This window comes from Athene noctua, chromosome 18 (genome assembly GCF_965140245.1).
Source record: "Athene noctua chromosome 18, bAthNoc1.hap1.1, whole genome shotgun sequence".
NCBI lineage: Eukaryota > Metazoa > Chordata > Aves > Strigiformes > Strigidae > Athene > Athene noctua.
Window position 1 is genome coordinate 4,348,187 of NC_134054.1, and position 26,273 is coordinate 4,374,459.

Sequence of the window (26,273 nt, forward strand, 5' to 3'; positions counted from 1 at the left end):
AAGAAAGACAAAAATTACACACCAAAGACAAGGCCTCTCCAGAGAAATGGCAATTCTCCCCCTATCTTTCCATCTTAGTCGATGGTTTAGAAGAAAGAGAATGAGAAAACATTCATATTTGAGAGGCCACAAAAGTGTTTAGCAGACAACAGTTTGCTATGAGAAAGGATACCCCCTTCCCCCTTCAATTTACATGTTTCTTGATTTTGGCTGGCATTGCCAAAGAAGCTTAAAAAGAACCTGGTGCTCAAAGCAGATTTGAATTTTAATGGGGGTGCTGGGAATTTAATTTCCTCGGGATTTCTTTGAAAATTTCCACTTTGTAGAGTTTTGTTTTTAAATTAAGACACAGACAGAAGGATAAACAATAGGTATGGGGAACTTAAGTGAGAGCTGTCAGATATGGAAGTTAACTTGAATACCTAATTATACTTAGCTAGGTTCTTATCTACTTCAGTATCTCGCCTAATTTTGAAAGCAAAAAGCTTAGTATCTCTTCCCTTTCTCTAACTCCCTACCCTGTATGGTTGCTCTTACATTTTCTTTCAGCTACACCTCTCTCGTGTTACTAAATTCTCCGAAAGATCCATTCACCTCCGTCTTGAAGAAGAGGGAAAGCCAAGTTCCTTCTTCCCTTGCACAAGCTGAAATGACCTGCTCTTGATCCTTACTAGTTTGATTTCTTGTTTCCTCTTCTAAGTTTGAGCTGTCAAACACACCTGCTTTTCTCTGGTTTCTTGCCCTGTGTTACTATTTCCCTGTTGTCTGACAATTTTAACAACCAGTACTGACAGCTGAGGAGCTCAGTATCATTATACAAAGCAAGAAAATTACAAACACACAAGTATTAACTCAGACTGGTTAGTCTGGATTATTTGCCCTGTGTACTTCTCCAACACATCTGTAAATACTGTAGCGAAGTACCCTGAAGAAACAAGGCCAGTCAATTTTAAAAGTGCCTGGCCAGTACTACCATGGCACAAAACATCTTTCTTCTACTTTCTGCTGTATAACTTACACTTCACCTTCTGTTCAAAGACAGAGTAGTTATTTATAACTATCGTAACTCAGGGTGGAACTGATGAGAACTCAAGGACTGATAATGACTTGGTAGAGCACATGCACTGAACTTTGACAGCAGTCTAAACTCCCCAGTGTTGCTGGCAACGAAAAAATCTAGCATGATACATATTGCACAAGAAGTACAAACACAACTTTTCTTCCTACATAAGACGAGTTGGTTACAGGGTGTGTTATAGTAGCTCCCATTCCCTGTGGTAATTACAAATGTACTTTACAGCACCTGCCCCTGTGTTCAAGCTACCTAATAAGCAATCCTGAAGAGGAGAATGCCACTGTAATTGTATTTTTCCTTTTTTTAAAAGCAAACCTGGTGCTACCGAATAATGACACTAAAGCCAAGAGTGAGCAGGACAGAGTTCTAAAACAGATAACCAGAAATTTGAGCCTAAACAAAAAGTTCCCAAACTCACACAATGCATACTTGGCATCATGTACGATCCCGGATTTGCACAGGGATCAGCACGCTATGCATGGCTGCTGACACTGAATACAGCCGGTGCTCCAGAACTGACCTGTTCTGCTTGCAGCAGGGAGGAGGGAGCAGGCAAGTGACTGAGACTGTTTTGGCCACAGAAAGAAGTATGACAGCAAGGAGGAGTGCACACCCTCCCCTGCAAGGTACAGCTCACGTCTGGCCCGTTGTAGCCTTCCCAAGTCAGCAATTACCATCACAGGTCACAACCATCTCCTGCGATTACCATCACAGGTCACAACCATCTCCTGCGAGCTCTGCCAGCTTTCCTACAGCCACAACACAGCGAGCTTGGAGCCTTTCATTTCAGTAGCCCTCTACCCCTCCTCACCTGCTGAGTCTCAGCTGCCACTTACAATATAGTAGATGCCGCTCAATTAAACTAAATTATGTTTCATGTTCATATACTACTATTGAAAACACCCTTCAAAGAAGAGGATAGTGACTGAAAAAATGTCTAAGCCAGTTATTTCATACAAACACTCTGCAAGGATATGACTGAAACTGAACACCAAAGTCCTTCAGTGTGACTCAGCACTATTAGGCAAGAGCTTTTTCAAAGAAATGGAAAAATAAGGAAATCTTTTCAACCAACAAAATTATTTCATGCCAGTAGTTTTGAGGCACTCCCCCCTTCCTGCGTGGAATGGAATAAAAGCATAGCCAGATACTAGATCTGAACAATCAACAGGTCGTTAATTTACAATCCTGAACATGAATCTCTGTACCCTGAAATGCTTCATATAGTTGCCAGACAGCCAAATATATATTACCACACATCATTACCACACCGTATCATACAAACGGTATTATCCATACTGTCAAAAAGGGCTGATACTTTATGTATGGAATTGTTTCTAAAAGCAACATATATCTGCTTATTTTCAAACTAAAATTATGGATTAAGACGATAAAATTTTAAAATCTTTGTCAAAACCAGCATTTTACTCAAAATCAATTCCCAACAATTAACAGACAACTAAAATTAATTTACTGCATTCGTTTATTTAGTTTATGGGTTCTCTATACAAGGATTAAGTGTTACTGCTTTGAGCCTTCTACACGGCGGCAAATATTTTTATAAAAATAAATATTAAAAATTAATATTTTTTATAATTTTTTATTAAAATATATTTTCGATCTGTAGATACTGGATTTATTCCTAAATTCTGATAATGTAATCATTTATTAACAAGTACTATTTCAGGCTGGGCATATTTGTCTTTATAAATATATGCAGAAGTGTACCCTGGCAAGAGAGCCTGTACATTTCCTTAGTACTCATTTGATCTCTAAGATCGGTATTTCACAGTTTTCTCGCCCTGTAACTACCTTGTGGAATTCTACAAGATAAAGTGAAACCCATGAAGTCTTCCCTGCTGCTGCTGTCTACCATATTCAAAGATTTCAGAACTTCCAATCAGTAAGCAATGTTACATCCCCAGTTACAGCTTCTTTAGAAATTAAACACAAACCCAGAGAAGGACATGAGTCTTTACAGTGCTTTGGTTTATCAGTTTAGAAATTGCCTTTTCAGATCACCGTTACTGAAAGAATATAGAACAGTCAGATTAATGCAATATTATATACTGACTCTTCTTTATATATTAAGGGAACTGTGAAGACTGAAGAACGTCACAATAGTATGACTGCTACAGACTTTTTCTTAGACCTATTCTATAGACTTCAATTAGTAGATATTCTATACTTCAGTCTTCCTACAGACTTTTGATTTAATTATTTTTGCAATCTCACAGCTGAAAACATTAAAATCATTGAAACCCTAAACTTACAAAAGAGTCAGTAATACCACAGCACAATTTATAAAGTTTTTATCCATCTCTGTTACTAGTCTTGAAAATTTGTCACTAACACGTTATGCAACTGCTCCCTCTCCTGGCAAAAAATCCCCACAACATGAACATACAATAGGCGAGTTCACTAAGGAGTAAACCAGAAGTAATGGTTTAAGTTTCTGTACTTTTTACAACTAAATACTTTCCTGACACTCACTACAAGAAAATAATGTCATCCACGAAACCAGAATAAAGCTGAATTTCAGTTTAAAACACAGTAGGTCCCCCACCTTTGGAGGCAAGGGACAAACAAATTCTCATCAGCCTTTCCTTTCACTTTCTACTTGTCTTCCCCCAGTGTATTTCTACCCATCCTCAAATGACCAAAAGCTTGGAGCTATCAATTTCTAACACGTTTTGAAAAGACATCAGTTTTTAAACAGACATCAAACATGACAGCTAAGTTTAAGTCTCAGTTTGTAAGGCATCTTACCATCCTCCAACATCTCCTCGGCTGTCTGTGGTGTAGTCAGTCACAGCAGTAAGTAGTGTAGCATAAATCTGAGTAATGTTATCTTTGCAGACATATTCTTCCTCAGATCCCTCTCCCTTTACTCCTACTGTCTGGCAAACCCTTAAAAAAAAAAAAGGAGAGAAAACCCCACAACACTAGCAAGGAGAAACATTAAGATCATGGCTTTGCTCTGTTGCTTAATAAAATTCCCTGGACATACAATATTCTAAACACCTATAACATTTGCTATAAACAGTATGAAGAATATTTCTGAACCTGCTGTGTTTTGTTTGACCTGAGGATTTCTGATCATTGTTCAGGTTTAAAGGAACACTGGCAACAGATAAGCACATTGGTTTTATGCCTAGAATACTACAGAAAGGAACATGCTTCACGTTTCTGAACTATCCTTGAAGTAAGCAAGAAAAGCAAAGGACTAATACAATGTGCATTGAATTTGATATTAACAAACCTCTTTACACTGAAGACAATTTTGTTTTGCACTGTAACAGCTTAAGAATATGTATAGTATGCTACTATTAACAGTAACTGCACTGTGGCATGTCAACATAGAAAATATTCCTTTAGAAAAAAAGTACAATTTCTTTAAACCCATTCAATCTTAAGAAAGTGGGGAAAAAAATATTCTTCCTCCTCACTAAAGCCCACTTAATTGCAGTCCATGAGAAAGGTGAACTTTAAAATATATTTTAGCTAATCTGTTAATTGATTAAAAAAGCCCCACAACACCAGAGTTGTACTCCATCCTCAGATGTGTGATAATCCTCTGAATCAAAGATACATTGAATAATAGAGATTTGTACAGTCCCACACTAAAACTAAAACATTATGTCATACTGTAACTGATTTCAAGAATCATGCTATAAGCTCACAACAGAAAGCAGAATGAACAGGAGAAAGCTTCTAGACAAAGAATTAAAATTAGACAAAAATTAAAATGATAAACATACTTTGCAATTGCTATTAGGGCATCTCTTCTGGATTCTGCAAAACTCACGTCTGCAGGGGAAATTAAGGTAACTTTTTTCAAACCTTCCAAAACCTGAAAAAAATATAAAATTTGATATATTTAAATCCAATGCATTATTTATTTAAAATGTTAAATTTAGGTATCGTATTGAAAATTAACTTAATCACATCTGAGAGAACCAAGGAGGCAACAGTGTTTGGTTTCTCATCAGGACTTATAAGTATGCCTTGCTTTTCCCTTTGGAGAAATGTTCCATAGCAAAGGGATAATTCAATCTCTGGCCTTTCCATTAACACTACTGAAGCAGGACTAAAACTTTAATTATCGAACCTATGGCAAGCTAAACTCATGATGATTTTCTGGAGTTACTGTACATTAGAATCCAAACTCCTTTCACAAAGACCTTTAATTATGATCATTATTATTTATTTGATTACCATCATAGGTTTCATTCAAAATACCGTATGGCCTCTTCTCATTACAACGATCCTATTTTCTCACCTGTTGGAGCCTGCCCTTTAGCAGAAATCTTGGAAGGGCCCCAAGAGCTCGTGAAAAGCCACAACGAATCATTTCCTCTGTGTTTTGTAGTTCTGAAACATACTGTGTCACCAGTTCATCTAAAAAAAAAAAAAAACAACAATTACAGAGTGAAAAGCAACTACCACATCGTTATCATTACATATTTGGCTAACAAAAAAATAAACCAGGAAAAGATCCCCCAAACACAGCAGCTAGAAAATGTTATTTTTCATCAAACTAAAATACCAAATACCTGTAATTTCCTACAGAAAAAAGATTAAAATTTTAAGATGTTCACTGTTACATGAATGAATTAAAACTTTCTAAATACAAAGTCAGATTTTTAGACAGACTAATCCCAGTCATTCAGAGAGAGAAAAGTTCTCAATTTAAAAAAGTTATAATGTTTTAAAAATCCAAAGGATAAGTACAAACTTCTATGCAAACACAGGGGAACAAGTTCTCTCATATTTACAGGTCACTGTTTTCCATAATTAGACAAGTATATGTTAGGAAGGAGATGTCCCTGGATTTGTGAAGGTTATTTATTTGACAGTTTTCCCACTGAAAAGTCTTAATTGGACTCGGCATTTCAACACACACAGAGATCATACCGAAGCAATACTTCTCTTTTTATAGAGAGACAAAAATAAAGTTGGGCTTTTTGCAGGAGAAAGCTCAAAAAAAGCAACCACTTTGAGGTGGGAATGCTGTGCTCAGTTTCTGTGCATTGTTACAGGATAAAACAAGATGGCTCTACAAACAGTAGTACAGACAAAAGGCACAAGAATAAACCGAACTGGGCATGGAAAAGGAGGCTCAACAATGAAGTAAAGTGATAGGAAGAAGAAAATGAGGATGAATGAAAAAAAGAAAAAAGAAGTCAGGAATCTATCTAGACATTTCTGCTGTAGTCTTTATCATAGACTTAACAGACAATACTTCCTTTACGAGATTTTTCAGCTACGAGATTAAAGTTTTCTGTAAAAAACCTCTTCTGTAAAATGGAGAGAAAAACGGGCTACTCTACTTTTCAGCTAAGAACAACCTAGATAGCTGCAATAAACACAACTCTGGTTCAAAAAGGACCACAGCAGTCTTATTAATACCTTTACTGAATATACACTTTTCAATCCTCAAAGAAAAAGAATCAAGAGATCCTAGGAAGATTACATAATTGTGCCATTGCTTACTGTCATCTAAGTTTTAAATGATTGAGCAGTATTTGCTAGAGGAAGAGAAAATAGTTACCTTAAGAAACTACACATTAATCATTACTCATGACTGACTTTTTTTGTTTTGTTGGTTTTTTGGGTTTTTTAAATCCCTATGGAATCACAAGCCTCAACTAGTTCCTCGTATCAGGGAACTAGTTCCCTGTCCAGAGGTTAGCAATACTTTCATACAAGCACAGCTATTATTTTAAAATTTCCAAACCACTGGAGTGTAAGATAGAGTCTTGAGGCCATAGGAAGATGCAATGCTTGCTTAGACAGCAAGATAATCTTAGCCAGTGAGACCAGGCCAATCTTCCCTTTGATTGATGTAAATTTAAGATTGACATTTTAGCCAAATGACATAAAATTAAGACATGACGACCAGCAAACGAGCTGCTCTTTACCTACAACTACTTATCAATTATGCTAGTGAGGATAATGCAAATGTTAATATTCTTCCAGGAGTCTTCAGCTTCATAAAACAACATGGCCTATGAAGTGTCTGCAATATTAATTCAACACAACCCATACAGAAAGAATATTAAAAGAGAAAGTCATCAAAACCAAACCAGAACAAGTTGAGATAGAAAAAAATAAAAGATGAAAGCAAACAGAGGCAAAAGTAGTGATTCAATAAAATTGCAGTCTTATAGGGACAGACTGAGAATGCCAAATCACTTAAGTATCTTTGGTTTGTGGTTTCATTTTAACCTGCCAAGCCACAGTGAAACACTGGTTAACTTTTACCAAAAGTTTGGGGTTTTTTTTTCTAATCCCCTTGGATCATGTTTAGACCTGCTTTAACTGACTTCTCTAAGGCACCTGCATTGTCACTGAATGTCTTCTGCACTGTAGCTTCCACACATACACACATACATCAGACGGGAGGAATTTTAGTAGTGGATTTCAATCCCACAAAATACAGAATTTAACGGTCATGAAATACATAGTTTTTACTGGCACAAAGCTGAAAATACACAATTTTTTTTCATTTAAAAGATGCTTGCATGTATAATGACACTTTGTACCATGTGTAGAAAAGGCTTTAGAGCAGTACAAGGACAAACACAAGCATAATCAAGTCAGAGCTGACTAGAAATTTATTAGAACAGAAGAATTTCCAACTCACAATTCAATTCTCTAAATCATACCAGAAAGTCTCATGAAAATGTATCTACAAATCTGATTCCAGTTATGTACATAGACCATCATAGCTACATTGCCTTGATTCCCTCAACTACAAAATAAATGAAAAGTTAACCTAGAATCCAGGAAAAAACAACTAAGCATCATTGGCATCTGAAAGAGTACAGCAGAACAGCTGCAGCCATCTATTGCAGGTTCTTCCAGAAGCTCCTCTTTCCCTCTTGATTTTGACATTGGCTGAGTTTCCTTTTACAGAAGCTTGAAACTTCATTATTACATAAAATGTGATCTATTAACCTTCCAATGAATTTTTCACTTGCTTTCTTCGATTCAGCACTGTCTCTGCTGAAAATCTTCTGTTTTTACAGAACTACCCTTTCCTGGGGTTGTTTTTTTCTAATCCGCCTCAGTACCGTATCACACCTCCCCATGCTGCTCACACAAGATCAGGCATGCAGTGCTAATCTGCATGAAGGAATGGGCTGGTTTGGGAAATTTTTTTTTTTTTTACAAAAACATAGAGATTTAGCAATACAGAAAAGACTGAAAAATCAAGACAGGCTGCTTTTATATACCAGCCATAATTTCTTTGGGGCATCGACTGCACGTTACTGTACATGACAGGGATCGGGTTCGTTCTGGGAATTACTGCGATTCAGATAAAGTATTTTACCATTTAGGTATGACTTAGTAATGACAAAAAATAGGAAAATTAATCATTATTTTTTTAAGTATATGTAATTTTACTGTCATATTTAGAAAAACAAGAACATAAATGTTGTTATTCTTAAAATTCTATCCATACAATCCAGCTATCTGTTTCTGATGGACACAATACAATCTGATACTTGAAACAAAGAAAGAAAACCAGTATAAAAAAAAAAAGGTGTTGATTCATACACCTCTAACAAACGTTTAAGCCTACTCCTACACTACTGAGCCAAATTCAAACAGATATGGTTTCGCAGGCACATTTACAAGAACTGCGAGTGTCCTTGCTATCCTTCTCTTCTTATCCCTAACCAATTCTTTTTTAAGTTAGCCACAATCTCTGGCATACAGTTCATCAAAATATGATATGAAAATGTCTCACTCCATTAAAATTTAGGATTTGTCACAAACACTTATTCTTTGCTTCTTTGTTTTACAGTATGGAATAGAAAAGTTATCTGGTTTTCCTAATATTCATTATTATGGTACCTTGCATTCACCTCCAGTCTAAACCAGGCAAAACCCCTGAGAGATTTCCTCGACTTTCAGTTGGCTTTATCATTCTTTCCTGAAGCATTTTAAGGTCCTTTAAGACTAGTGATGTTCCTCCCCATTCTATCCCATTACTCCAAATTGCAAGTTAGGTCCAGCCCAGTATTTTCTGCCTCTAATGTAAACATGAGTCATTACCCTGTAGAGCTGGATCAGCTTCTCCCTTTTCATTGATGTAATATTCATTACACAGCGCAGCCAGAGCAGAGACTGCAGACTCCTGTAACAAAGTAAAAACCGTGAAATGGATATATTTAATAAGGTCATACTTTATGATAACTGTGCTTAGAATTAAAAGGATAAAAAAGACAGTGAAGTGGGTTTTTTTTAAAATCACTCCACCTACTGACATGTACTTGTTTTTTCTTCCCAATATTGGTTAAGAACAGTTGAACAGGAAACTTATGTAACAAAAAAACCCCAGATTCAACTCTTACTCCTTCAAAAGTACCAGTAAACTAAATAAACATTTAAGACATTAATAGTAATGTATCAATTGTATTTTCAGTTCAGTTGAAAGACCTCCAGGATGACACAGTATTACAAAACACATAAATCACATTATTTCATCTTCAGTATACTGATAGATTGATAATTTCCGTATTTCCCCAGAAAGCTATAGAAAGGAAACAAAAAAACCCATGGACTGAAGGTTATAAACAAAAAACTCCAAAATATCCAGTATGACAATCTTTGTGTCTCAATCTTAACTGGCTTAGAAAAGGATCAATGATTGTGCATTATGACTGAGCCCCCTGATCTTTAGAGTGGTTTTGGTCACAGATACAGAACACAAAACTCATATAGATGCTATTTCAAAAACCATGTAACAAGTTTTTTTTCATAAAATTATGGTTGAATTACACTTTTCAGCTAATAACGCTGACCAAAATGAAAATAACCTGGAGACAGTACTAAAGCTGTGCAGTGTTCACTCCATATTAATAGGAACAATACTTATTAATACTCATGTTCTCCAGGTACAAGAAATTTTAAATGATAACATAGGAATCCTGTACAGCCTATTCATTCTGCCCTCAAGGACACCTCAGACTTGTTCTTTATGCAAAATCAAGGAGTTGAAAGAAAACCAGTATTCATCTAAATAATATTCTGACCACAGGCATTACAGTAATAAAATATACAGAATTATCTAATTGCTGTAGATCATAGAATCATAGAGTGGTTTGGGTTGGTAGGGACCTTTAAAGGTCATCTAGTCCAACCCCCCTGCAACGAGCAGGGACAACTTCAACTAGATCAGGCTGCTCAGATCCTTCACGTTAGAAAGACAATGGTTTTCACCTTAAACGCGTGACATTACACTGGAAGAGTATATTGTATGTCAGAAAAAAGATTACTGCTCAATGTCTTAAGCACTGCCCTTAAAATTATTTCTCTCTAAAATATATTCAGAAGACAAGAAAGAATTTTTTACTAAACATACTTTGCTCAACAATAATTAAACAAGTCAAAATTCTCTAAAGTCTAGAATTAATTCTTCTAAGCTTGGGTTAGAAGTTCCAGTTATAAGAAATACAAACTCTTCAAATAAATTGGTAATGCTAGAAGAGTATTCCAACAATTCAAATTTTATATTTTAATTTTCTTTAATGATTTGGATACATCCTAGTCTACTCTGTCTTCCAAGGAAGACTTTAAAAGCTAGGTAACAGATAGCTGCAATGGCTTTTTATCTTATTTTTAAAACCTAACAAAACACAATATGCTATATTCAGATTGTCGCTATGACGGCTTTAAGCCCTAGTAAGGCAGACAAAATTTGTCCTAATAATTTGGTAGCACCTTTAAGAGTGCAAGATCAAACTATCGTGGTATTACTTGGGAAAATTAAGGCAAATAACCGGAGATGTTAAGATCACGTACACAAAATAGCATGAAACATATCCATCAATGGATTTAATATTCAGAATTAGAGTAGCTCAAGAGCAGAGTAAAAGGATTTGCAACAGTTTGATGGAAAATTTAAGCACATTGTCCTGAATAACTCTGGTTGATTAACACCAATGTTCTCACTGTTAACAAACACGCCCTCAGTTCATCAGGCCTGAGGACATCATCCAGAGATTATTTTTCATTCTCACAAAAGTTCTCTGAAACTACCAAAATCAAGATATCTTACACATACCACAGGTACACCAGAACAGATGCAAAATATCCTATCAATGTAACCGAGCCAACAGCAAGTAGCTTCAAGCACCATCAGGAACTACTCACCGCCAGCCTGCTGTCAATGCCAGCACTTGTCAATTACTTTATCCAAACATACCTACAAGAATAACCTTTGTGATAGCTGTTCAAGTACTAATCAAAAAAATCCATTTGAATTTTGAGGAATTCGAATTTTTTCAAAAAAATAACGCTTCTTACCAATCTAAGAAACAAACATTCAAGAACCGATTAGATCTCATGGAAAATAAACCACAACAGAAAGCAAAAATATTTCTAATTTTGTATTTAATGTGACTATATGAAGAGGGAGGAACTATTGCACCTTTATATGCTGTCGTGCAGCGCTTGAAACAAGAGAAAGACTTCTTAGACTGTCATTTATTAACCACTGCCAGCCACCTGAAACAGTAAGGAACATAAATGCTATTAATTTTTCTTACTTTCTGAACGTCAGCATTCTGGTTTATTTTTTACAAAGACCAGCAATTATACATATTGACATATTTCCTCGGTTTTCCAAAATAAACAGCAGTTGTGATTGCCAATTAGTACAGCTATGCTGGTTTGGTTTACAATGTACATAGCGCAAACACTGCATCTGGTGATGCTGAAAACTTGACAGGAAAAAAAAAATATTAGTAAACAGCTATCAGATTACATCACCATCTGCTGCAGTATTTGTGTATCTTTTTGATAATTTTTTATTTGTTAGGCCACCCAACCTCGCTAATTTTGCTTCTTTGAAAAACATCATTAATTAATACTTTAGCTTAATGAATAACTAATAAGACAACAAAAGGTTATTTAAAATATGACATACCAATTATTGGATCTTCTCTAAATGGCATTTTTGATAGTGACAACTTTTCGATTAAAGTGCAGACTGTAAGAAAATAAATTTGATAACAAATAAAAAAGACAAATTCCACCAATTAAGAAGATACAACCACATCAAATTACATTAGCATTAATTTTAAGTTGAAGAAAATTTGCAAACAGAAGTCCAAAATATCTGAAATTAGAAACTGAAAGGAAATTACACTTCTGATTCTTACATACAAAAAACCATACTATGCAGTAACTGCTCTCTGACTTGAGTTAATGCCATCATTCATGCAAATCTATTGTTTGGCAGTATGGTTTTCCCCCTCTGCCAATTAAAGTGCATATGTACATATTAGCCACCTTTCTCTTTCTCTACAGGCCTGTAAATGGCTGTGTAGTACTGTTGATAATAAACCAGCTTGGACAAGGATGATAATACAGTCACTAATAAGCTGTTCAAACATATATGAAATGTTTTCTTACTTCTTATTAGCATTTTTTTGAACCTTCAAGGAGTGACATCTGTTCAGTGCATAAAGCTAGGAGCTCTAAAACTGGATGCAGTTTTACTTCCTTTAATACTCAGAGCACAAGAAAATGTCAGTTTAATACTTAAGTCCTTATTATTTTAAATCCATAAACTTAAATGAATTCTAAGCCTACAAAACCACTTTCAGAATAGTATTTTTTTTTAGTGTTTCAAGGCTGTTTTGGGGAATAAAGATTAACACTGTAAACACTGCAAACTTTCATTATACAAGACTGACTGCAGTGCTCAAATGAAAACTCAGCACCTAAGGAATACAGTATCTTTCATCCCCTAGTTATCAATCCAAATAAACCAGAGGGGTATACATCCATACTCACTATCTGACTGCTTTATTGCTGGTGGAGGGTTGGTGGAGAGGAGGGAGAGGATAGGACAAGGTACTATATAATGCCACCTTTATGTTTTCCTCTCCTCCCACAACTTAATCTTTGAATCTTACTCCAGGCTCTGTACACAGTTCATCATCATCTTCATTTATAATCAACTTACTGGGCTCCAAATCTACTCTTGAATTCAGTCCTCACTATGGTAATGTCACACAATCAGGCTCCCTGTGCTCCAATGTCATTTGGTATTGTATGTCAGCTTCTTTGTTCTACTAGTTATTCACAGACAAGGTTAAGTACAATGTGACTAAACCCAGGTCTCTTAAGGTTCCTCCTTAGTTCTCTACACTTCTTTATGCTCTATTGTGGTTGAGACCATCATCTGCATTAGACATGCAGGCAATTTGTGGAACATTTTCAATTCTTCTCTTATTCCACCTACACAATTGTATCATGCCAAAATACTGCCATTTGTACTTCTCCAAATCTATGAAATATTTAGCTGCTTAAAAGCTAAAACATATTACAAAAAACTACCTATTCTTTCAGCCTGCATTATTATGCCACAAGACTGAACTCATACAAAGACTGCAAAAATCCCCTTACTCCCTTCACCCATTCTCTCTGACGACTCTTCCATCTCAGTACTGAAACTCCTTTACCCACTAAGTTTGGATGGCCTAATATCTTCAAAGCCAGAATCTGCTACATAGCACTTCCTTCATTCAACCCATGAGCAGGAAACTCAAGTTGGCATCATTTCCTTATCCACCCAGGCTACCTGGATGGATACTTTTTCCTACAATGCCTTTCCTTTTTACAGCAGTTCTGTATATGACAATCTCCACAATCCATACAAACATCCTATCATCTTTTCTGTGATACTACCCCTTCACAAACTGTTGTTTATATGGTCTTCATTCTTCACCTTTGCACACAAACTTATTATCATAAACTCATTAGTTATACAATGGCATCTGTCTTAATGGACAGATCATCTCTCTTCTGGAGAGGGATCTGAGTAAATTAATGAAGGAAGCCAATTCAACCCTGAGGAAAGTTCACTGTGAGCAACAACAGAAAGACAGAACGTGTGACATAAACACAAAAACTATCTCCAACTCTTGGACAAACAGGGTTATTCACAAGTGTGCTGGCAACACATGTTCTGGTGTACCTGTCTTCTGACTGGCCTCCAAAATTCCTATTTTTTTAATTACTGGGCATCCTTTATTTATGCATTCAACACAGTATATGCAAAACAAACTGGAAAAAAGTAAACAGAAGAATTAATTGCTGCACATTTTCTGCCTTCACACCACAGCTGTGATACTTACCAGCTGGTCTCATCAGTTCTCCACCTAAACCCCTGCAAAGCAGAAACAGAGCCTTCAGAGAACAACCTACCACAAGCAATCCAAGTGCATTGCCTAGTGAGAAAAAAACCCTCAAAACCATTTCATAAGGAAAGCAGATCACAAAATACCTGCAATTTTGTATTTAACTAACTCTAAAATACTTCTTTTCCATCAATTCTTGTCTTATGATTTATACAACCTTCCTGAACATTTAACTTTCTTCTTGCAAAAATGTGGTCTTTCCAATTTTCCATGTGAATAATAAAAGACTGCCAAGTTCATTCTGCTTTTCATTTGCTTCAGGAGCATTCCAAAACCTGTGGAACTCGATACAGGACTTTTAAGTCATACAGTCCCTACGAGCTTCTGAATTCTACAACTGAAAAGCAATTACATGCAATTTTTAACAAAATCTTAATCTCTGGAATATTAAATAGAAACTTCACTTACCAGTTCCCATTTTCACAAATGTTAACTGGTTTACTTTCCTGGTGAAGTTTCTCACCCTTCTCTCTTCACCTTCTCCTTCCCTGCTAAAGGCTCTCTGGTAATTTTGCATTCATTACCACAAGCAAGGGGATAAAAACTTCCAACACATCAGACAAGGGAAAGAAACAAATGGCTCAAGATGCTTCAGACCCTCCAGAAGTAAGTGTCTGTTACATAAGGATGGTCTCACCAGCTCAGACCTCAGGTTTATCCAGTTATCCTGCCTGAACATTAGCCTGGCCACTGGCAGCACGAGGAGGAGAAAGTCTGAAGTGGGCAGAGAGCGTGGAAATGGCAGAGCGTGTTTCCCTTCTTTAGCCTCTCATGTCTCCGAGCAGAGACACATCTCCTCACCCTGCTGAACAACGTCTGCTGGTTACAGGAATATCCCCAAGGTGCCATGAGCACTGCTTGAGGTGTTCTGCTCAGTGTCACCCTCTGTGGCTTAACTCTTCCATTTTATGAACCTTTGACTCCTGCCCTTCCTTTAGATATTTCCTCCCTTGACTCCTTGCTCTCATCTCCCTTCACTTCTGCTGGAATATTTCCTCCCTGAGGTGTGCCAAACCCTTAATCACCTGTTTGTATGGCCATGCTCTGGCAGAAACTCCCAAAAAGGGGGGAGGTACAACAAAGGCTTTTTTGTTTATTTGCTTGGGTTTTGTTTTTTTTTTTCTTAAAACGTTTTCTTCCCTCCTCTCCTCCCTCCCCACAATAAAATTAGTAGCTATGCTCAGAAGGCAAACTTAGCAACCCTAACAACTCTCAGGACTTTGTTCTCCAATTTATCCTTTTATATGAGCTTCAAAAGCCTAAACGTTTTAATCAAGTTCTTCCATTTCGTACAAGTAGGTGCCTCCTGTAACATGCACTGGATTTTGACTGCTCAACATTTTCAGTGGTTTTTCAGGTAATGCAGAGATGCCAACTCCACAATATTCTCATTTGCCATAGATCAGCACTTCCTTTAATTGGGAAACTTGCTTTCAACAATCAATATATTAACCTCAATGTAATAATCCACAGCTCAGTTTATCATCGTAGGAAGTAAGCACAGATTCCAAATCCCCATGCTTATAATGTCTTTGGATTATCTACTCCACCTTCCTACCATGTTGTCTGCTCTCCAGCTTCTAAAAAATTTAAATCAGAAAACAAAGAAGTGATGCAAGGAGTCAAGACAGCAGCAAAAATAAAAGAATGATGTGGCAAGGCTTCCTTCCTCTTCAACATTTCTTTTCCCCTCACTTTGTCCTCGCCCATTCCTTGCCTCTTGTCTGTTGTCTTACTGCAAATGAGTATAAAATAATGATCTCATAAATTTGTTTGGTGTACAACAGAGTCTGCTGATGCAAGGATTCAGATACGGACTTCTGTTCAAACTACAAAGCAAGAACTGAGTCATAAAGGCTGCTCTTCTCCACTTCTTCACACTGCCAATAAGGAAGTCAGGCCACTTAAAGCTACTCTTATGTTAATAATTTGACAGCTACCCCTTCCTTTGGCATTACATCAACTCAGTTTAATTTCAGAGTTTAGAGCTTCTCTGAGGATTGTTGGCCCTGTGCGAGAATGAAGAATGGTGACAGTGATTTGCATAGTAAGATTTCCACGTAATGCAGAAACTATAATCAAATCTATCTTTGAAGGCACCGTGATCTCTGCAAAACTTTTCAAGTTATTTCTTGCCTAGACATTACAGTATGTCCATCAATATGTCTAAAATTTTCTTCCCCTTTCCACAGCTCATGTTTCAATTTTAGGAACTGAGAATTCTATCATAATCCTAGATCTTTCCTCAGTCAGTGTTTAGTTTGTCAAACATGATGCGCATCTTTCTATTAACTTTATCTCACTCTACAGTATTTCACTAAATTAAAGAGATACGGATCTACCTAATTCAGAGATTCTGAATTTTGCTGTACAGTCAGTATTCTCTCTTTTTTCTTCCAAAGACACATCCACAAGTTGCATCACATTATTAGATGTACCTGTTTCAAGGTTTAATTATTAATTCAATTTGTAAATTGACTGATGCAGTGCCCAGGTTCCATGAGCTCCTAAGCACTCCTTCCTATGTGCAGTTTCACAGCAGTGCTTCTCTCCTAGAAACATCACAGGATGAGTCACAATTTATTTGTGGAAAATATAATCAAAATGTATAATCCCTTGTAGAACTGATGAATTAAGATTACTGACCTAAGAATGCTGGTATCTCTTTTAAAATTATGTAGGCCTAAATCAGAACTAATGATGGTGCTGTTTTCAGTGCATAAAGAAGTTCAAGGTACTTCTGTGAATTTTTTTTTTTTCATTATTTAAACCTGCTTTGTGTGAGGAGTTCAGAATTCATCTTTAAGATTACAAAATAAAAGTAACTAAAGCTGTTTAGTACTGAATAACATCTATGTTTTCATAAACATCTGAATCTGAAGTTAAAATTATTGGAATAGCAGAAGAGATTCCATTGCAAATACTCAATTTCCAGGAAGCTAAGAACACTCATCTCCCTATGAATAGTATCTAGTTATTTTTCATGGGAACTCTTAGACCCAGATAGAACTGAGTTATCTTAGAAGGCCGAGGTTGTAAACTTACTGGGCTTTGGGAGTTCAAAATGGCTTTATCACAAGGTACATAGAGGAGGAAAGAGACACCTCTGAGTGCAAACAAAAAAGCCTGTGCATCTAATAAAGCTCTTATGGTCATCCTTTGAAGAGCCAGAGGATAAACTATAGTAAGCTAACAAACACCTATTTTTAAGTTACTATAAATTCACATTCTGACTGCACATTTTGTATTGTATTCTAACACCAGAAGACTACAGGTGAAATCCTGGCTCTATGGAAGGAATACTTCCTAGTGACTTCAGTTAGTAGCAAAAAAAAATTAATTTTATAACTCTTCAGAACAAAATATAGCACGATCTCCTAAAACCATCATGCTACTGGATGCAAAAAATAATTTAAACTTGGAAGAATTGTTAAGATGAGCTTTGCTGCAAGGCTGGAATTATTTGCTGATTAAGTTAATATGCCTAAAAAACTCTTTTATGTAGATGACTGCCAAGAAACACATTTGCCCTGAAACCATCAAGATTAGTTGCAACCTTAAAGGTCTTTGAAATGAGATGAATTTGCTTCTCTTTTGCCTAGCACCTGTCAAAACCCATGGGCTGCCTTACTCTTTTGGAAAAGTTGAAACTCTGAAGATGACAGCCCAACTCACACTGGCTGCTATTCTGAAAATGTAAAATGACTCGTCTCACACAGCTGAGCGTGTAACACGTACAGCCCATCTCTTCATATGTTACAAGATCAGAGCAAAACTCGGCATGGCAGCACATTGCACTAACTGAATCATCAGTGTGGGAGCTGCCTACAAACACTGTGTATCCTGTCATACCCAGCTCTGATGGGAACCCTGAAGGCCCAATAAATAGAACATTTGCTGAGAGAAGTGCACTGCAACTACCTGGAAGAAACCCAGCATCATATCTATCTGCAGCACTTCCATATCCATCCCTAAATCATCTTGTTAGCCAACTCTGTATTAAGACCTACATTATCAGACTCAGAACTGCCTACACAAAAAGAGGTAAAAAACGTCTGAAAATCTTTTCAGCTGAATATTCAGTCAAGAACCTTATATCGGATGATGCATTTTTAAAGAATCTTAACAGAGCTAGCATTAAAAATATTTTTCTTGAGGACTTTTCATAACACGAACTAGTGCAAGGTCTTAGATGCACTACAGAAACGTATCTGCTACAAAAAGATACTAACCATGCTGGTTCAGTGAAGTGTAATATAAATCAGGCAGATCATTAGCACTGTGTTCCAACTGGCAGAATGACTTCCTATCCCAAGTAAGAGAGTTTAAGGCAAACAGATGCCACAAGTTTCTGTCTCGGGTTTCATATATAAAAGTAATGTTTAAAGCAAATGAAATACAGCTCAATTTTTATGATTTATAACCCATATAGCACAAAACAGGCACAACGGACAAATTGGTTAGGTGGCATGGCTTGCATATGACTTGCTATAACTAGTGCTGATTTAATACAGAAAATCAGGCTCACTGTGCAATACTCGACTGGAAGTGCACATGCAAATGACTACACCAACCAGCTCCTCAAGACAAACTAGTGCATCAAATGTGTCAGAATCACGACTAATGGAAGGAAGTACATAGTGATATGCCTGGACTTGCATTCTCCTTTTTCAGCATACTATGGTAAACTCAGAAAAGGATGTATAAAGAAGATTGAAAGAAACTTGCATTTTAAAAAAAAATGTTAATGTAGCAGAGGACAGGACTTTCCACAATTACCATAAACAAATTTGATTGCTTCACAAATACTTAAAATTGAGAGACTGTGCAGTATAGCTCAGTCTTGGGACTGCGTCCTCTCTGAAGGATAATTCACAGTCATCGTTCAAAATCAGGTTACAGACATTACAAGAGTGGCTAAGCAATATAAGATGGTTAGTTAAATGAAGGTCTCCATTACAGCACTTTGGCTTTATGTTTTTTGACTTGAGGTACTTATGGATTCAACAGAATCTTAAGCATTAGACAATCAAGAAACTCACAAACCATTTTCCAGCTTAAAATTTATAGATTACAACTTTAAAAAGAAAAAGAATCACAGCATTTTTACACTTTACTTCCTTTTCCCTTTCCAACATGCCAACACACTTTCTGAAAGCAGCTTGATCAAAGCATTAAAATCCAGCCGGTCCACAAAAAGGCAGCTATATTGTTGCCAGAAGTGAAAGCAAAATATCTAATAAACAGTTAAGACATGTGGCCTGATGCTTTTTGTTAATCCAGTTTAAAAACTAGAAACACAAACAAATCACATAGGTTTTCAACATTCCTACAAGATGTTGTTACACCGAAAATTCCCGGTAGCAATTTCTCAAATGGAAATCTTTGGAATATTATGTGCAATAATTACTCATCACAAAACAAGTTTGGCTTGTTTCACTAAATGCTTGCCCAGCAATACTCAAATTGCTGGTTTGTTTTTATAACCCAGTTTATTTTTCTTGAACTATTTTAAAATATTTTATGCATACTGATATTTTAAAATATGGATTGTAGTAGACATCTCTGTCTCAGCCTGAGTATCAGAGTAAACAGCGGTGAATCAATTTTGCTTGGAGTTGAATTAGAAGTCTTATCTGGAATGAAAACATTTCTGTAGGCATCTTATAAATACCATTAAGTGCAAGAAGTGCACATTATGACAAAAACAAATTACACCCAAGCTCCACCCTGACATTAAAGAATTTATGGGAGCCAAGACAGCCACCCACAAAGACACTAATATACAGTATCAGCATTAAAACCATCTGGCAGTACAAGCTAACTTTGGAGTGGAAAGTTTCACATCAGTATGTACGACCCTCAAGAATTATAACATTTTTTTCCAGATAGTTTCAGGATACAAAAATTCTTTAAATTATAATTAATAATTACACAAAAAACTATTTAAGGTTTACTGTTTTCAGATACATCATGTGCAAAGAAGTGAACTAAGCTGCCCAAAATCTCAAAGAATTTGTCAGTTAAAGCAGAAAAAACCCCTCATTCCATACACAATCATGGGGGAATACAAGTCATTAATTATGTTTTGATTTCCTTAAATTTAGGAACAAAGTCTGCAATCACATACCAGTTTTCATTCACATTTACTTAACAGTTACTTAGGCAAACTCCCTTTATTTCCTGGAAGCATCAATAAATAGGAAATGAAAAACAACTCAGTGAAAAGTCATTTACATTTTCTTTGGCACAAGAGTTGAAAAACTGCACTGAACCTTTTGTAATACTCTTGGCCTACTCATTACACAGGATGAAGAAAGTAATTCTAGAATTTAGATAGAAGCTCCTTTTAAAAAAATAAACTTATGTTGATGTCTTATTATCTTAATAATTATATATCTTAAAATGACTTCTTAATTAAAAGTCATTTTATAGACTTATTTGAACCATCCAAGTACTACAGTACAGGTGAATAATGGGAAAGAAATCCATTGCACACTGCTGAAGCTACGGATGAGTGAGAGCATATTCTGTTTCACAATTTTTCCTTCCTTTAACTGTCTCTATCACAATATTGAGACTGGTTCTTAACACTTTCCCATTAATCTAAGGTGCCTGTGATTCGCACTCTCTAAACACCACAACCATTACAAAAGGACACCAGCCTCTGTAATATGCAGCCAAAGCCAAAAGAATGCATGTGCTTGCATTCTGATGGAATGGGACAGACTGGCAGTCTATAGTAGGTGTAACTAAACTGTACAAACCAAAAAATCCCCTAGGATTCTACTGCTTTCATTACTTCTAATAGATACTTTCCAATATGAAAAATAATTATTTTGCATCCATTTTCTTACCTGTACAATTGACGACTGCAAAGCTGAGGGGGGGGAAGCAAATATTAATATTAGCAGATTTTACTTGATAAAAGTATTTTCATTTTTTGTCCTCACATGCAATGTCTATATACTGTGACCTATGCAACACTCTGGATTATTTTAAAATTAAAAGTCAAAGGAACATTATATTTAAAAACCCCTCTCTATATCCATTTGAATTTTACATTCAAAGAAAATCAGTTTAACACATTCATAATGCACTAATTCTCTTCATTGCAAATCCCAGCTGCTCCTGCACGTATCTGAAAGCTAGTTTTGGCTTTTCAAAATACATTTGCTTTCCACAGTTGGGCCTTTTAAAATGATGATATACCGCACTGTCTGAAAACTGCATTGTTAGCTACAGATTAAACAGAACAAAATGAAAGAAAGTTAAAATGTGACTGAAAAATATTATCTCATTCTTAACATTACAGTAGGCCATATTCAAAAATCAAAGATTTTCAAATTTCTATAGAGCAAAAATCCCAAACCCCAAATTTTTAAAAAGAAAGACTTTACAACAGCTTTGCAGATTAATTATAAGAACAGACAACAGCAGAAACTGGAAAGTATCCAAAGAAGTTAAGGCCACTGTAGCAGTTCAGATACTGCTGATCAAGCTTTCAGGCATTTCAACACAAGAAAGTTTAACAAGGACAAAGATGGTTTTTCAGTCTGTAGCCACAGCTTTCACTTATCACAGAATTAAGCAAGCACCTATATACTTTAAAGCATAATAGGTAAATGGTGAAGCCTGACAGCTTTAGCACATTGGAACTGGAAGTCCTACAGATACAGCAGAAAAAGAGTAAGAGCCTGAATGCTGAAGTAGTCTGTTCCATAAGGTGAAGAAATAGGAGCCAAAATTAAAAAACATAGGATGACTTAAAATTAAAGGGACAAGTTAGGCAAAATTAGATCTGTAGAAACACTTTAAATTGCTATGAGAAAGTCAAGACTTCATTTGTCATTAAGATAAAGACAATGCATCAGTTGAAATACCTATTAAAAATACCTATAAACTGGTAAATTATGGATACAAGGATTTAGCAATGAAATCTCAATAAAGTAAAAAAAAAAAGAAAAGAACAGAAAGAACAGAGAATGGACTCACTAGGAGATCTCTCCTGAGCATGGTCACATTAAGGCAACAGCCATACATCTATCTGCAAGGCCGGTCAGTATGTACAGAAAAGGAGAAGAAACAGAAGGGAAAAGAAAAACAAAGCAAAGCCCCATGCAGTATTTCAGAAGTGTACCTGACAGCATCACAGAAAGTGACTTAGCTAATAAGCTGGCAGAACAGAAAGGGAGCAAATACAAAATTATACTGGAGTAAGACACATGGTCAAGGCCATCTAGCTGACAGTCTGGAGTGTGTCTTCAAATTCCCATTTGTTTGACTGTTTCCTTTTGGCAAGGGGAAGATGAAGGTGGAGGACAGCTGTCTTAATTGTAAAAGTTTGTTTAAAAATAATACAATATACCAGGTTAAAAGATAGATTTACATTTCCTACAAACCTCTTGATGGATTTGCTTGAGTCCCTCCAATGTTTTTTCATTGAAATAATATGTTATTGATCTGTAAAGGTATACAAAATTTTTAAGACTGGTTTCCTAATCATGCTATAAAGAATTTTTCTTCCATGAATTCACTGTACTTTCAAACCAAAAAACAATCATCTGATTTCCAAATGAGCGTAATTTGGAAACAGAAATATGCAATATTGAATTTTAAATAGTTCAGCAAACATAAACACAAAAGCTCTTCCCTTATCATGTAGCAAATTCTCTCTTAAAGGCCCATAAAAAATTAGTGTCACTTCCTAGTAACATTATAATCAGTTATATCATCATCAGTTATATCATCACCAATAACCCTTCTCAGCTCAGTCATATTTTTGGGCTCCGACACTTCTGTCATTTTTCCATCCATTTCAAGTACTTCCTACTACTAAAAATGCTCTGCATCTTTTTCTCAACTTTTCAACTTACTTGAAAAGGGAACTCTTAAGATTAAAACAAATTCTTTTGATAGACTCTGCTGTCAAATACAATTCCTCTTTGTCAATAGTTAAAGCCATAAAAATCAGTGCACACTTTTGATATCTATTATTTGAATTTGTCTCGGTATATTTAGCTTGTACATACAATGACTACATCAAATTTGTTAGATGTCACCACTTTAGATATGTTTGTATGACTGCATCAGAATGGTCTCAGAAGTAAAATTAAAAGGTTAATGAGAAAATAATTATCCAATTTTTAAAACCAAAACGACCCAGAAAGTCTCTTTTAAAAATATATTTCTTCAGTGTACATATATCTATGACTCCTGCAAAACTGCATTTATTTTCAGGGAAGTTTGCACTCTGGAGTCTTATATTCCACTGCCTTGATCTTAAACAGCTGCTCATCCCAATTTAAGTCAGGCTAGTATAAAATTGTGCTGCTAATGTAACTTACAAATTCTAGTTTTTGCAATAAAGATTTTTCAACCATTTTTCACACATGATTTTTGTGAAAGAAAGAGAAGGTAAATGACTACATTCTTTAACCACAACATTAAAGCAAAGACATCTCCAAATAATTTTGTGAATTATTCTAGTTACATCACCTATATGTAATAAGCGTGTGTGTATACACCCATATATATCTCTCTATAGGTATCTATATATATCTGGACCAGCATTCAGCAGCAACAATTAAATCAGTCCAACTCAACAAGCTGCTTAAGGAGATACTTCTCTAACACTGAAGACAAAAGACTGTCCCCTCACCAGGAAGACACCATACTTATGGCGAAAGGGGGTTTAATCTCTATTTAAATGAAAACTTCAAACTGTCCAATTAAGGCAGCAAATGATCTCACTTTCCTGATGATGAATATAGACTTAAGTTTATAGTATCACTGAATAAAATGTGAAGGCTTGGCATGACTGATCAAAACAAATAAAACTCAATGGAAAAGTTGTTTAGTAAGATGAAGATTTCCATAATTATACTCAGGAAGCTTTCAATAGACCAGACATGAAAGGAAAATTTATAGTCAAGATAATCTTGCATTTATACCTATTATTCTCTTCTGCTAGTTTACACAGTGCATGGGTGATCTCAGCGCAGGCAAGAATTGCCCCATGGCGTGTGTGCAGATCTGTGCCCACTGATAAAGGTAGAAGTCTTGGCAAAACTGAAAGAGATTAAATAATTTATTTTTTTTAAACAAAACATAGTGACAGATCATGGTTCTAAATGTAATCATGTCTGCCTAGAAATAACATGGGAAAACCATTTCTGGAAAGTCAGGACAATATATACTGGCCATCATATGAAAAACAAGTTTTTAAAAATGTTAGTAAATTCTGACAAAGCATACTAAACCACACCAACAAATTTTGTACTCACAACTCCCTCCCTGTTTGGAGTAAATAAAATAACATACTTGCTATTAGACCTTGGGCTGGCTGAGTGGTAAAGGAAATGAGGCTTGTACTTCCATGGAATTTTACTTCCATGTAAACTGCCACCTTCCTAGTCCACTCTAGGGAGCCTAGGTAAGAACTCCTAACTACAGATCCACCTGGGAGTCAGCTGCTGTCTTTCAGCAGTATTAAAAAGCAGCTAGAACATCCTCAGAATCTTGAGTGGGCCAAGCAAAGAATCCTGAATTCATGCTAAGAAACATTTGATTAGACACACAACAATCAAAAAGAAATTCTTCTGAAGATGTCAGACTGGACAAGACAAAACAGATCCCCCCCACCTTTTACAACATCAACGCCACATCAACAAAGCAAAAGCTAGGAATTTGAGGGCTCACTGCCTGAATTGTTGCAACAGAACTATACCCATTTCTTCATCTTGGAACTGGTCAGGTCCAGTGTAGCCAAATAACTAAAATCCAGTCCACAGATAAAAAAAAATAAATCTGGCAGTATTTCATAATTTTTGCATAAAATCTGAAAACTCAAAGCTATTAGTGTCACTACAATGTATTAAGTTGCAGGGGAAATCTTAATTTTTATTAAGTTATGGTGCCTGTTTAAAACTTCTTAATGCATTTCTGCTATATTAGCTAGAATGCTTGATATGGCACATTATGAACAACTTACTGGTTACCTACCCACATCTGCCAGGTACTCTGGAGCCCGTGGAGTAAGGTTATGCAGAGCTTTGGTTGAAAGTTCTCGAATAACACTGAAGATGTAAAAAAGCATTTTGGATTTTTTTGAGTTAGCAATTTTGTAGAAGTAACATATTTTTTAAAAAATTATGTCAGGAAGGGACTCCTTTCCCCAACCAATATAGACCCCAGCAATATTAAAAATTACAGTATTCTCTGTCCATCCTACGCTTTCCCCCCCTCAAAAAAAAGCCAACAAAACAAACAGTGGACCAAACAGACAGCCTACAGCTAGCTTTTAGCTATATGAATAGAACTTATTGCTGAAAGAGACAAAGAAAAATGTGATGGTAGAACCTGAGGGCTCATTCTATGCATTGGCAGGGACACTACAGAAAACTATTATTATTTCTCATGATGCAAACTATTATCAGCACTGATATAATCTCATTTGTGTTATATGTACACATTTTAATCTTCATGAACACTGAATATGACTAAGCACCATCTCTATGCATGAAATCTACTTTAATTATGATAATTGTATGGTGATGGTGTTTACCCCTCACTTACACTATATAACATATAAATGTGTTTTATTAATCTATTAACAGATTGAGGTCATGGCAAAAAGACAAAATTCATAAACATGTTTTAAGTGAAAATATGCTATGGAGGTATAGGTGACCTCAGCCATGACTTGTTCAGATTCTTTCAGCCAACTTATACTTTAGTATAAGTAAAATTTACAAAAATAATCTAGGAAAGCATGACATGCAGAACAGTCAATTCCTGCTTATTAATAATTAGATTTTATGAACTTACCTATCCCAGTGGTTAATCTTCATGTTAACTAAATGATCAATCATTGGCTGCGTGTACTCAGGAAAGCCAGCAATATAGACACTGAAAAATAAATGTCCATACAGAGAGAGTACAGAATCAACATCTGTGTGCATTTTAACACAAGC

The 26,273-nt window shown here is 35.9% G+C and overlaps 1 protein-coding gene across 3 annotated transcripts in view; it reads right to left on the reverse strand.

Annotated features, from left to right (window-relative positions):
* TBCD (tubulin folding cofactor D) overlaps positions 1-26,273 on the reverse strand; it is a 128,273-nt gene that overhangs the window by 26,998 nt on the left and 75,002 nt on the right. For all 3 annotated transcript variants that reach the window (XM_074922186.1, XM_074922184.1, XM_074922185.1), the window contains exons 19-30: positions 26,128-26,208; positions 25,303-25,376; positions 24,252-24,369; positions 22,701-22,761; positions 21,156-21,178; positions 14,236-14,267; positions 12,018-12,080; positions 11,520-11,596; positions 9,143-9,224; positions 5,358-5,476; positions 4,837-4,928; positions 3,845-3,985 (exon numbers count right to left, since the gene is read on the reverse strand). In XM_074922186.1, the coding sequence (XP_074778287.1) occupies positions 3,845-3,985; positions 4,837-4,928; positions 5,358-5,476; positions 9,143-9,224; positions 11,520-11,596; positions 12,018-12,080; positions 14,236-14,267; positions 21,156-21,178; positions 22,701-22,761; positions 24,252-24,369; positions 25,303-25,376; positions 26,128-26,208 (963 nt within the window). The remainder of the gene's footprint in view (positions 1-3,844; positions 3,986-4,836; positions 4,929-5,357; positions 5,477-9,142; positions 9,225-11,519; positions 11,597-12,017; positions 12,081-14,235; positions 14,268-21,155; positions 21,179-22,700; positions 22,762-24,251; positions 24,370-25,302; positions 25,377-26,127; positions 26,209-26,273) is intronic.